Source organism: Gallinula chloropus, assembly GCF_964237585.1.
Source record: "Gallinula chloropus genome assembly, chromosome: 1".
Taxonomy (NCBI): Eukaryota; Metazoa; Chordata; class Aves; order Gruiformes; family Rallidae; genus Gallinula; species Gallinula chloropus.
In genome coordinates this window covers 176,773,525-176,787,404 of record NC_140085.1, presented here as the reverse complement: position 1 = coordinate 176,787,404, position 13,880 = coordinate 176,773,525, and the positions used below count along the sequence as shown (strand labels likewise).

The 13,880-nt window shown below is 38.8% G+C and overlaps 1 protein-coding gene across 1 annotated transcript; it reads right to left on the bottom strand.

Moving 5' to 3' along the window:
• Positions 1–12,120: 12,120 nt before the first annotated feature.
• ANP32D (acidic nuclear phosphoprotein 32 family member D) lies at positions 12,121–12,506 on the bottom strand (the record flags this gene model as incomplete). Its single annotated transcript, XM_084262397.1, is given in 3 exon segments — positions 12,121–12,310; positions 12,312–12,439; positions 12,441–12,506. Coding segments are annotated over 3 exon segments (384 nt in total).
• Positions 12,507–13,880: the final 1,374 nt, after the last annotated feature.

Genomic DNA, 13,880 nt, shown 5'->3' with positions numbered 1-13,880 from the left:
AGCCCTGAGACTATTGTCCAGTAAATATTGCTCATGCATTTCAGCTACAGGAATGGGATATTTGTTCCACAGCACCAACCTGTTTTTCAAACTGTGAACTGGCACAGTTATACTCAGATGTGAACAAGATTTGACATCCGTGTTTCAAAATTGCCTCTCTGATTTTGTATAGTTGTTCTAGTTGCTTAAATTTACACTGGGACCAGTTTTCACTTGTAAGGATATTTAGTCAGAAGTAGATTCATTTTCTTATCTGTTATTCATCTCTGATTGCTTATGTTTAGGTGGTCACAGATCTTTATGAATTAGCTGGATTTGCTGGTAAACATATGTAAAAGTATTGGGGAAAGTCGACATTCAGATCTTTCATCCATAGTTCTTTGTGATATTTCTGGATATAAACATGCTTGTTATTTTTACCTAAGGGTCCTTCAGGCAGTCACTGTCCGTTACCATGGACAGAGCTGGGCACTGACCATTGTTGCTTTAGAAACTGATTGTTAAACTAATGCTTTAAAGTGCAATTTGCTTGTTTCCAGATTGAATAAAGAATTATTCTATCCATTTCTTTCTCAGTTCAACCTTGTGTAAACTCCTGTGTTCATTTAGATAGCCCTCTTTTCTTGCCCTTCGTCTGCCCACTCAGTTGTAGTGAAGTTCCTCTGTAATGATAAGAAATATAAATGACTCACTCCAGAGCAAGGGGCAAGAACAAGAATTAGACGCATGTATGGATGTTGTATTCCACTTGATTTTTATGATGGAGTCTCTGATTTCTTTGGGGGTGATTGCTCAATTTATGCTTTTACAAGAACTGAAATCAAGTGATTACTTTGAAAATATGTCTTGACAGGTATGGCTGTGCAAAACGCAGGCTCCATCATTTCCTCACACCTATTATCTGTAGTTTCTTCTCTTCAAAAAAAAAACCCAAGCTATCTTCTGTTTAGATAATGATATTTTTTTACCTCTGAACTTTTTTTTTTTTCAAACAGAGACCATCAAATACGGAAAATGGATCTACCTGTAAGCACAGACCTGCACCTCATAAAGCTCAGTGATACAGAGCAGTGTATATCATACAAAATTTTCTAGTCAGGCCTGACCATGACAGGTAATATAAGCCAGTGAACACTGTCTGAGACATTTTTGAATTTCTTTTAGTAGTAGTATTATTTAGTTGCAATTAGAAATTTTAATAGTACTTCCTTCTCCTTTTATTGTGAAATACTTTCTTTTAGAGCTTTATTATTGCCATCTTGTTGATCCCTTTCTGGTCATGGCACTAATTATAAGATAGAAGTATTCTCCCTTCATCCAATAACTTGCAAGAAAAAGTGATTTAGAGAGAGACACTTAGCATAGAAAACTCATAAACTTCCACCTAAATAAGCAGTTAGAGAACAGCAGATGTTTTTTAGATTGCACTGGTAAATGGTGCAGTGTTATAGACCAATCAATACTGTTAATGCTAATTGTAACGTGCTTTTGTCAAAACGATGCTTTTTCTTAAAGTTAATTTCTGATTTATCTCATTTTCCATAGAGTAATTCTGCAAACCTGGTGTCTTTTGCATTTCATGCCTGCTAATGGAAAGCTGGATTCGTTTGGGTATTAATCTGGCTCGAGTATATGAAAACAGACTTTGACGTGCTTGATGGAAAAGCATATCAGATATTTACAGAAGAATTGCTTTTTACTTTTTCATGGTATTGTGTTTAGTTACTTGGCTTGGTATAAACCAAGCAACATTCAAGAACTTTCAAAGTCTGAAGTTCTTGAAATTCTAATCTCATGCACTTGTACAGTCACATAATGCTGTTGGCTTTGGAAGCTTAACTGTTGAATTAGAAAGCAAATTGGATTTTTTGCTATAGAAAATAGCATGAATTTTTTGCCATTTCATTTCTGAAATACTTTAATATAAAATATGTGTTTGTAATGTGTTGTTTAAGCTCTGCCATAAGATCTTTGGAACAGAAGCAGTGCTGCATTTTCATTGTGTACAGTACCTGGGAGAGTGAAGCATTTTTCAACGTGAGAGTGCTGCTGCAATCTCAACTATAGCTGTTCTGTGAAGTAAAATGGTTGCTTTTTAAATAGGTCGGTTTACCCCATTCTGCTCTTCTGGTGTCTCAAATGCCATTTTGTTGGCCATTTTTTTGTTCATAATACAATACAGTACAAAATCCAGTAACATGATAAAGGGGCTCACATGAAAGACATAAAAAGAGGCAAAAAAAAACCCCAAGACAACTGTGATAATGAAAGCAAAATGTAATTAAGTCATTGAAAATATTGAAGACCAGCTATGTTTAAAAGGTATCAATATTTTCTTTCATCTACAATGCTGAATATGATAGATGTCACATTATGCAACACACAATAAATCAACCCAATGCAGTTTTTCTGGGCCTGTATCAGTCTAATGCTTGGCCCATTCATTTGGCACACTTGTATTTTGTACACACACTTTTATTTACATCTGCTCAAACAGCTCTCCCATTATTAAAGTCTAACATTTCACAAGCTGTGTAACAGCACATCTATTTATTCCTGATAAATGCCTGTTCAGAACGCTTTCTTTTCTGTCCTCTTTTCTTGGAAGAAAATACTATTATGCAAGTGCCTTCATCCATACAGCAACTACAGAAATAGACAATATTGCTCTGACTTTAATATACTCCTTGAAAAATGAACTGGTTTGGGCAATCCCAAACACAACTACAAACTGGATGGAGAATGGATTGAGAGCAGCCCTGAGGAGAAGGACTTTGGGGTCTTGATGAATGAGAAGCTCGACATGAGCCAGCAATGCACACTTGCAGCTCAGAAGGCCGACTGTATCCTGGGGCTGCATCAGAAGAAGCATGGTCAGCAGGTCAAGGGAGGTGATTCTTGCCCTCTATTCCACTCTCATGAGACCCCACCTGGAGTACTGCATCCAGCCCCAGGGCCACCAGTACAAGGCAAATAGTACAAGCTGTTGGAGTGAGTCCAGAAGAGGGTCACAAAGACAATGAGCGGGCTGTAGCACCTCTCCTGTGAAAACAGGCTGAGAGAGTTGGGGTTCAGCCTGCAGAAGAGAAAGTTCCAGGGAGCCTTATGGCAGCTTTCCAGTACCCAACGGGGGTCTATAAGAAATTTGGAGAGGGACTTGTAGATATTAGGAAGGGATTCCTAATGAGAGAAGCTGTGGATGCCCTATCCCTGGCAGTGTCCAAGGCCAGGTCTGATGAGTCTTTGGGCAACTAGGCCAAATGGAGTGTGTCCCTGCCCATGGCAGGGGGGGTGGAACTAGATGGTGTTTAAGGTCCCTTCCAACCCAAACCAGTCTGTGACTCTATGAAAATATTATTCTGGTGAGGCTGCTAGTCTGACTTTTTACTGTTGCTTATACAAGCTAGCTCTGACCAAGGAAAGCTCTTTCTCATACTCCCATCACCACTCTGAAATCCTTTCATTAGCCTAATGAGAGCGAAAATGGGCAAGAGTTAACAGAGCTGATTTGATCAGCAGGCATTACAGTTGTCCCTGCCTGAACAGTGGTGGACAAATACAGATTGTGTACTGACAGGCAGGTCAACTCCTAATTTCAGAATGAAGGAAAAGAAAGGTTCAGTTCAGATTTTCACCTGACTTTTTAGCACTGTGGTTCTCTGTATTCCCTTCTGAAATCTTTCTTAATGCATTCTGATGCTATTTAGATTAAAAATGTCATTCACATTTGGATACAGCTAAACCTCCAGTGTCCCTTTCTGCCAGTGTTCAGTTATCAAAAGCATAGCTTTATTGACCAGGGTGAAATAGGGCTTTCTTATATTACTAGGATTATTGGTAAAATGACCGTCTGCTATTACTGGAATTGCCTCCCTTTGAAGTACTGAGAGATACAGCATAAAAGTTGCTCAATAGTTGAAATCTACAATGCATCGATTGACAATTTTTCCCTCTTTTGGACTACACAAGAAACTGTAGGCCAGAAAAGGGCTATTTTGTCCCACACCAGGACTTCAGGGCAGGCAAAGTTGTAGGGAATGACAGCTGTTGAGTGAGGTGCAATAATCCTGAGACATGTTTGCTTGGAAAGCCTCCAGATTACTCTTACTGTTTTAAAGCCTCAGATCATCAAACTTGAGACCAGGGCTAAGCAGAGCTCCCTCCTCCCTCAGATGGTAAGGACAAGTTGTTCTTCTTTCCTGTCAAGACAGTGACAGAGAGAAAGGCTGCCCTTTAGACTCCTACTGCTGGTCAACATGTCATGAAACTCGTGTGTCCCTGATGTGGCCTCTGACCAAGGAGAGGAGTAAGCACGCCTGACCCCTCTCCACGTCCCTACAAGGAGAAACACTGGTGCAGGATGAGGAAGTGGGCTATGAAAACTTGCTCCATGCAGCTTATGTTTGGAAGGCTTTGCTGAAAATCTGAGTTTGGGAGAAAGGAGTTTAAGGGCCAGAAAATTGTGTCAGGGCTGCATTTAGAAATTTACTTTTCTTTGCTAGTTCAGGCCTAATTTTACTGTAGGTGGGGAGGCAAAGAGGGTTGTAAGGCTTTTGTTCACAGAGCATGTTATTAGTTATGCAGATGACTGCCCATTCACAGCCTGCCAGCAACGTATTTTATACCTTACATATATATCTCTTACATACCCCTTACACATATCCCCGCATGTACCAACACTAGTGACATAAAGAGACAGATCAAAACTCTTTGAATCAATGTCAACTCCTGACTCAGTTTCCAGACAAAATTAGATATTCTCAGGCCACTCTATACCAATGTATTCCTATTTAAATTATATATTTGCCACGATATTTTCTGGAATGGGGACAGATCCTGAGCATACCTCCTTGAAGTCAGAGAGAGAGTTACCATCAAAAATTTATAATTTCCTAATAACAAAGTTGATTTCTGTGCTTTTTGTCAGGAAGATAGTTTCTGAAGTATTTCAGGATTCAACAGAGATTAAATTAATCTAAAAATGATAGAATGTAATAGAGGATTATACTATCTCAGTGATGCAACTTCACAGCAGTCACTTCTTTTCAGACTCTAGGTTTTTTCAAAAACCCTGAAATGCCAGCATTTTAAAACAGTTTTCTGAAAGGAGTAAAGTAAACACACAGGACATCAATGACCTTAACTCTTCATATGAATCTTTGTCTACTGTCTGATCTTGGCAGTATAGTGACAAGCTACTTCATTTTTACCCAAGTAATTAAATATTATTTCAGCCTTTTCAAGCTCAACCTAATGATAGAAGATTGCATCTAGGAAGAGAGATTGTGTGGAAACCTGTCAGAGATGCTTTGCTTTCTTCAAGAATATACAAGCACTCAGTTCACAGAAACATGCTAACTAACCCTTTTTTCCCAGCAGCAGCTTGTTACAGAGAAGTTTTGCTCACAGGGCAAAACCACTGACGTGATGCTTATACCTGCTATTGTTCCTATTCTGGCCAAACTGGTCCAGGACTGCAAAATCCTCATGAAGACATTTTCTATGAAGGTTCCCTGAGGAAAGTGGGCAGGGAGACTTTTGACAGCATCAACCTCCTCTATTGTTCCTTCATGGATATATATGTTTCTCACAGTTGGAATTTCAGAGTTCAAAAATAAAGTAATAGTAGGATAAACTGATGTTAATCTCCATAGGGCCCATTAGCTCAACAACTTGCTTAGTCTCTAATGTGTGATAGCAGGGTGCAAGAGAGCTTGCTATAGTGTTAGCTCTGCTTCCTGTGTATCTTTTAGTCTTAGCAGCTATGCAGGAATGCCAACATAACCCAAAAGTAATTGTTATGCTGTGATAATCAGAATTGCTGCACTTTGTCAGCTCATTAGGAAGGCAAATATCTCATTTACAAAGGAAGTTTTTGGCTCATGTTTAAAGTACAGGACTAAAAGACAGTTACCTAAGACCACATTTCCGTCTCTGTAGAGATTGGAGTTTTTGCTATGGCTCTAATTTCTATTTCTATGAAAACTCTGATTCATCACACCATGCCTCAGTTTCCTTTCAAGTACCATGAAAATAATATGTTGGAAGCTTTTGACTGACAAATTTAATGTTTGTCCAGCGCTTTGAGGTGTTTGAGATCTCTTGAAGTGCAAATTACAGAGGTAAGCATGGCTGAGGTGGAAATGACCTATTCCTATTTTTGTGTCAGCAGTAGCCAGTCTTTTAACTGTTTTTGTGGGTTTTTTTATGAAACCCTATCTGACAGCACTGACTAATGTTCTTTTTCGTTTCATTTGTGGGGAGAGAGAGCTTTGTTTTCCTAGGAGGCCACTGATTTGTTTCCTTTCCCCGATAGGAAACTTATTTAAGGAACACTGTAACTAGGACATGTAATACATATTGTATGTGAGTGCTCTGGGTAATGTATTGATACTGAGGTAACTTTGAGGCATGGAGGTTAATTTCACCTGATTTGTGTCAGCTAGATAATGTTTAAGCTCAAGTGCCTAAAGCTCTCTATATGCAAGGTCTGTATCTGTCTGTACTGCAGTCAAAAGTCATTGTTTGTAACGGTGACCTGAGGATGTACAGTTCAGTTACCTTTGTCCCTCCCAGGCTATCTCCTTTCTCAGGTAGTCAGATACCACCTTTGTTGGATGGGATCCTCTTATTCCCAGGAGGAAGTTGTATAGCGATTCCCTCTTTCCAACTTAGACATTGAGAGTTTAGTTTTCTGCTTATGCACTGTGCAGGAATAAGTGAGTCAAGGGGCTTGGTAGTTAGACACTTCACATTATCCTCTGCCCTCATAATAGCTTCTGTTTCATGGATAGATTCCTTTGGCATTACCCCAACACAAATGAAAATTATACCTACAGTAACTCTTCTAAAACTGAAAAAAAACCCCCAGATACTTTAATGGGAAGGTCTTCATTAAGCTTCATGAATGAACTCTTCATTTTTTAGAGTTTACACAGCATTAGAGGGAAAAAAGACTTTATCAACCAAAAGGGATTTCACATCAGGGCAAAAGATATGTAAATTAGTCTTAGCCTGTTTTATCAGAGGCTTTTTCATCAGATATGCATGATGTTGGGAGAGGTTGGCAACTGAGGGAAGCTATTAATCTTGCATTCTTTTTACTGTACCATGTCTATTTTTGAGAAAATACCTTTGATTTAGGTACATTATTTTGAAGAAATAACTATAATTTATTAACCAATTTTATTTCCAACAATCCAATGATGTGTGTAAATGTCCATGTTTCTGTGTACCCATAGTCTTCTAGCTCTAAACCAAGCAGGCTTATACATTCTGCAGAGATGAGTTCAAGTACATGGGCTTCATGTGTCTTCTAGTTAGAGGTCAGCACCATGCAGGAATAAGTCAATAGGCTATCCTTCAAGTTCACAGGTTATATTGACTTCTCACTTTCATATTTGAAAGGTGATAACTAATATTGTGGTGGTTTCACCCTGGTTGGAGGCCAGACATAAACCGAAGTTGCTCTACCACTCCACTTTTCAGCTGGACAGGGGAGAAAATATATATTGCGAAGCTTGGGGATATGGACAGGAGGAGATCATTCCACAATTTGTGTCATGGGCAAAACAGTCTCAACACAGAATAAAGGAAATAACACTCTAATTTATTACACTAAACTACACGCACAGTGAGACCTGAGTTGGATCAGAATCATAGAATGGAATTATAGAATGTATAAGGTTGGAAGGGACCTTTGGAGGTCATCTAGTCCCATCCCCCTGCAGTAAGCAGAGACATCTTCACTAGATCTGGTCTGTCAGAACCCCATCAAGCCTGACTGAATATCTCTAGGGCTGGAGTTGCCACTACCTCTCTGGGCAACCTGTTCCACTACCACCCTCATATTAAAGTACTTTTTCCTAATATCCAACTTAAAACTATCCTTTTTGAGTTTAAAACTGTTATCCCTTGTCCTATTGCTACATGCCCTCATGAACAGTTCTTCCCCAGCTTTCTTACAGGCACCTTTCAGGTATTGGAAGGCTGTTATAAGGTCCCTCCGGAGCCTTACCTTCTCCACGCTAAAGAAGCCAAACTCTCTCAGCTTGTCTTCATAGGGGAGGTGCTCCAGGCCTTTGATCATTTTCGTGGCCCTCTTCTGGACATGCTCCAACAGGTCCATGTCCTTCTTGTGTTGAGGGCTCCAAACAAGAAGAACAAGCAGAAGAGAGAAGTACAAGCAGATCTTGTACACAAAATGCAGCTGTCCCCCCCCCTTTTTTTTTCTCCTAAGTGTGATGCCCAGAAGTGCTGTGACCATCGCTGATGGGCTCAGCCTTAGTTCAGCAATGACTCCAGCTTTGAGCCGGCTGGTGTTTGCTCTCTGGGGCCTGAAGAGAGCTTCTGGCTGCTTCTTGCAGAAGCCACCCCTGCAGTCCTCGCTTCTACACCAGAATCTTGCCATGTAAAACCACAAAAAATATGTACAGCATTCACTTTAAACAATTCACTGAATATCACTGTCTAGAATAATTGCTCTCAGTTATCAATGCCTCATGGAACCAGTGATTTCCTACTAATTAACATAGAACATTGAACTCTCTTACTTCTGTACACCTAGAATTTACAAGGAGGTGTTCAATTCTCAGGAATCTGCCTTAACCTCAAAAAGTGAGACAGGATTGAGGTCCAAGAAAACTCACAGACCACTATATTTCAATGCAAGCAAAGAAAAAAAGTATCTCTGTCAGGAGCAGACACAAGAAGCCCGGAATTTGTCTTCTTGTTGAATTATTTTCAGCTGAAGCATTTTGCCACTCAGAACATACATAATGTACCTTTTTTTCACTGTAGAAATGTTTTATTGTTGAGTAATACCTGCAGTTTTCCCTAGTAGAGGGGTCAGTAGTGAAGATTCTTCTTTACTTAGTCACTTCTGTAAAACTGGGTAAAATACATCTCTACATTTAAAAATGGTAAGAGGAAGGACAGAAAGATGTGCATGCATACTTACACTTGCACACATTTTGATCCTAAGCACCTCATAACCTAAGGAATCCAGGCTAAAAATTATATCTTAACAAAAAGTGTTCTAAAGCAACAATAAGGTCATTTTTATGGGAATACAGAATGTGTGTGTGGGGGGGTTCTAACCTCTCCTGAAAAGCTCTAAGTTGGTGTTAAGATAGGAAGCACTTCAACCTTTCATTGTCCTTCGTTGCCTTGAGAGCAGACAAGACCACAGCATAGAAGATTTGGTCAAGTACTCCCATTTTACCAGGCCTTGTTCAGAGGCAAGAAGTGTAAGACTTTGTTATTATTCTATTTTACTTTTGCAAACTCTAGTAGGAAAAGTCAGCACTGTTATGAAATTCATTATAATCACAAGTGTCAGTGTGTCTGGAGTAACTGTGGAAACTGTTGAGTCCTCCAGGGGATGTTTATTTCAGTTGTTTCATTTGTTTTAGCTATTTAGATTGTCCCTTGTCTGGATTTCTTTCTCTATTTGCTACACCTTCAAAGCAAATACATATCTCAGAGTCCTAACAGCTGACAGCTCTCTTGGGCTTAACAGGGGAAACATTTTTCTCCCCAACCCCCTACCCAGTGAATAACTTAAATGCAGTGCTACGCTCTTTTGCGTTTTCGTGTTTCTAGCTATATATAAATAAACCAGATGCAAGTTCTTCCGAGCAGGGTTCCTGTCATTTTGCATTTGTCTGTAAAGCACCTTAGTATTTACCTTTGGAATTAAACAAACAATTCAGTCTTATATCTGATAAGGCACAACAAATAATAATGATTAATCAAAAAAAAAAAAAAGTAATCTTCAGTCTAGCTTTAAGAAATATCTCCAGCTGTCTCAGGATTACTAAAACCTGTTTCTTCTTTTCATGTAAATGAGTTGTTTACAGATACTACATTTAAATCACCCATGATTTTCATACATTTTTTGGTAGGGTTTTTTAATGTTTTGCTTTAGAATGATCCCAGCTACTCTTGTAACCTTGATGAGTAGGTGAATTTTTTATTTTTAGCCAGCAAGATGCTTATTTCAGTGGTGTATTCCAATATCTGTCTGGGATTTGTAGGGTTTTATGTTTAGTTACATTGTTCAACTACAAGAGTTTCCTTGAGAACTTCTATCTTCAGGCAATTAACACAGTCCTTCAGTGTTTCCTTAGCAGCTCCTGAAAGTGTTAAGAATGAGTGCTACCTGATTTATATTTTTACCAAGCTGTTACATGACCACATTTCCTTCCAGTACATCTGTAAAAGCTTATAAAGACTGCAGGATGCTGAAATTCCTACATGCAAAAAGAGAATTTTGCTTCATTGGTAAGGGACAGCTTTATTTTGCTCTTGCATTCTCTAATAAACTTGCTGTGTGCTTCTGAATATGAAAGTGATGTAACCAGAGACAAAATTTGCATTTATAAAGCTTTAGTTATGTATCGTTTGCACCTTTTGTTGATATATCCATATCATATGTGTATGTCCTTAGAGGTGAATACTCTACATGCGGTCCAGTATGTATCTGTGATACGTTGAGGACAAGGTTACTTCTGCCAGTCCAAAACCTGAGAGCAGAACCAAATCTCTCAGTGACTGCTATCAAACAATGCGATATATACTCAGGGTCACATGAAGCATCCTGACTGCAAAGGGCAGATTTCAAATTTCATTTCCAGCTAGTAGACTCAAAATCAGCCTTGTAATGTATATAATTCTTGAGATATTGTGTCTTTTGTTATATATTTCTTCCAGACAGATACAAGTACAGTTCTAAGATACACAATCATCAAAAATGCAGTCTTTGTGAAAGTAAAATCACAAAAGATTCCTCTGTTGGTTAAACATCCAAGTGCAGCTCTTAGGAAGACAAGGGTACTCATAACTTCTCATTTATTGACAAATGCTGAGCAGCGTAGACCATAGCATATTTTCATCAATATGGGAATCCATCAAGTTTTATATTTTGAATTTTTTTCTCCTAGCCAATTCCATTTTTAAGCAGAAGTTCTAATTTACATAAATACCAAGAGCATTTGGTTGTGGGGTTGGCGTTTTTTTATTTTGTAATATTGAACACTATTTCCTACTGGTATCTGCCTTGATAAGTAAAACTGACTGCTATGAAATGGCCAGTTTATCTGCTTTAGAGAGAGAGTGAGAAAATACATCTAGTTTACCTGTAAACTTTCATTTTTCAAGTATTAATATACCCTGATTTAGGTGACTGTAAGATAAAAAAAATGACCTAGAAATAAAAACTGAGATTGATACCAAAGGAGTTGTATTTGCTGTTATTAGGTGAAGACTGCCAGGCTCCATCATGCTGAGAACATTGTTTATCTGTTTAGAGCATGGCTTGACTGAAGGCAAAAAATTTGAATGAGCCTGGACGTATCAATTAAAAAAGATTATTTTTCTTTTGCTGTCAGCGGCTGGCAAAGCTGGCTGCATTCCAGCCTGCAAACAGATTTCCATGGGTATTATCAAACACAGGAATTCAGGTACTTTTCAGGAAACAATGTTTAATTTTCTGCTTGAGGACAGAGCTTCAGTTTTCAAGCTGCTATTCACTGGTTTAGCATGACAGACAGGGTGCTCAGGCCCCTGCCTAAAATGTGTGAGCTCTGCACTTGGTGCCCAAGTCTGCATTGCCTATAGAATTATTGGGACAGGCTACAGCTACGTGCGGGGTTTTCCAGTTCAGCAGCCCAAGGAGATCACATGGACTACCTTGATGGACTTGGGAGTCATTACATCCCTCTCTCATCAGCCTGCCTTGCTTGTGGTGTGACAACACGAGCTTTCTCCTACCAAGCTCAATCCCTAGCCCACCTTCCCCACTGCCTCCTGCCAGCCCCAAGGTTTGAGCTGCCACTACAGCAGTGTGGAAAACAAGTTGAGATGTGCAGAAACTGGCTCTCACCCTCTTGCTCCCTCTTGCCCTCTCAGTATAGGACCTAGTGCTGACCCTAGTACTGCTGGTGGGGTCTCTAGCCCTTTTCATAACAGGATTGTCTTGGTGAGATCTAGCTGGAGAAGTGTAAGGCAGACATATGGCATGGACCAAGAGTGGGATCGTGACTAGCCCACTGCTGTGCCTTGCTCCTTGAACCCCATTTTATTCCTCTATTTTTATTTGAGTCCACTGAGTATGTTTTCTTAGTAATTATTCAAGTTGGTTACCTCACCATTAAAAATATCTAGACCCTTCAGGTTTTTTAACTTTTTCAGCGGTCCTATTGTACTAAGGTCTTTTATTTTCTTGCCACTTAGATTTAGATGCCTGAGGTCTAGACACTTTTCTGCCAACACTTCCAGTCCTCCTGAGAATCTTTTGTCCCTTAGCTCATGTCCTAGGTTTGTTTAACTTTGTTAAGTTTGTAACTGAGGTTAAGCCCACGTTGATTGTACTTAGGAATTCCAGCTCTCCAAAGTCATCTGTGAGACCTTTGATTTTGCCTTTGTATGACCTAAAGAACGAGTTCTTTAACATTTGAGGGCAACCTGTTCCACAGCTCTAAGTGGATCCTTTTCTTCATATCCATGGAACTTTTTTGTGTGGGCTCCTGGCAAGAAGAAAAGGAGGGTATAGACCCTAGCCTCTTAGGTAGTGGCCTTTCCCAGAAACGCTTTTTAAAAGGGTTTTTTTGAGAACCCCAAGGTGGTGAAACTGCCTACAGAACTGAGGAGTCTTGAACCAAACATGCCAACTGATAAAATTCGTAGTTTCTAGCAAGCAGCAGTGAGTTAGTATTTACATTTCTTTTCAAGCTTTTCAGTTTTCTCCTGCAGGTCATAGGAAAAAAATCCTTTAAAAAATCTCATTTATTTGCACAACTAAATCCTGTTCTCAGAAGTAATTTAGGTACAAGACGACACTAACCTAAAAGAGACATGATTCAAAATGTCTGCCCCTTTTGAAAATGGGCTTTAGCTTCTACATCTAGTAGTACTTTTTGGAAATCTAAAGTAGGCAGATCAGAGTCCAAGGCATTTTTGGAGAAAAAACAGATTTTAAAGACTACAAGGTAAATGTATTGATAAATATGTACGGTAAATATACAAAGTAATTTCAGTTTTTCTTACAGCTGTCTGTGGAAATGCTTTCCTTTTTTAGAAAAGAACATAAAGTAAGTGTTCATCAGGTGTTCATAATAACCAGTGCTTAGGACCCTTAAATGCTGAAAAGGAAAAAAATCATCTTTTACTGAAAATTATTATCAGCAATCACTTTTGAGCAGTTTTTCTGCTGTACATATGTCTTTGCTAAAGTTATTGAAGTGATGCCCACCCAGGATCTATGGAAATAGCAACTAACCAAACACTCAAGACAGGACATTTTTAAGGAACAAATAGGCTTCTTTCTATTATTTTCTTTCAACTCAACAACTCTGGATAAATATGGGGAAGTGATATGTCTCTTCACCTTTTCTCTCAACAGTTTCCACAATTTTTGAGACTTTTCACTGAAAAAAAAAATGACATTACGAACCAAACTCTGGGTTTGTTTCTTTCTTTTTCTTTTAACAAATTCAACAGCAAAAGACTCACAAAGCAAAATCCTTCTTTGTCCTGCATAACCTATAGTGTGTGCACTAGCCTGTCTGTTATCAGTGCAGTGCACTATGCGACTGCAAACAGTAATACAATCAGGTTTTCATTTATATTAATGTGACTAAGCTCTGTGTTTGATCGTGTTAAAAGATATGCACTTTCTAAATGTAATTCCCATATATTAATATATTACCTACAAAAGGCTATTGTTTATGTTCTGTGACTCACACGAGGATTCTGAATGAAATTTTATCAGTGAGATTGGTAAATATTCTCATTTAGTTTTAGATTAGGAGATTAAAAAAAAGATAGAATTCACATGAAATCTGTAAATTACCATCAGCAGCAGATTTACTACCAGTATC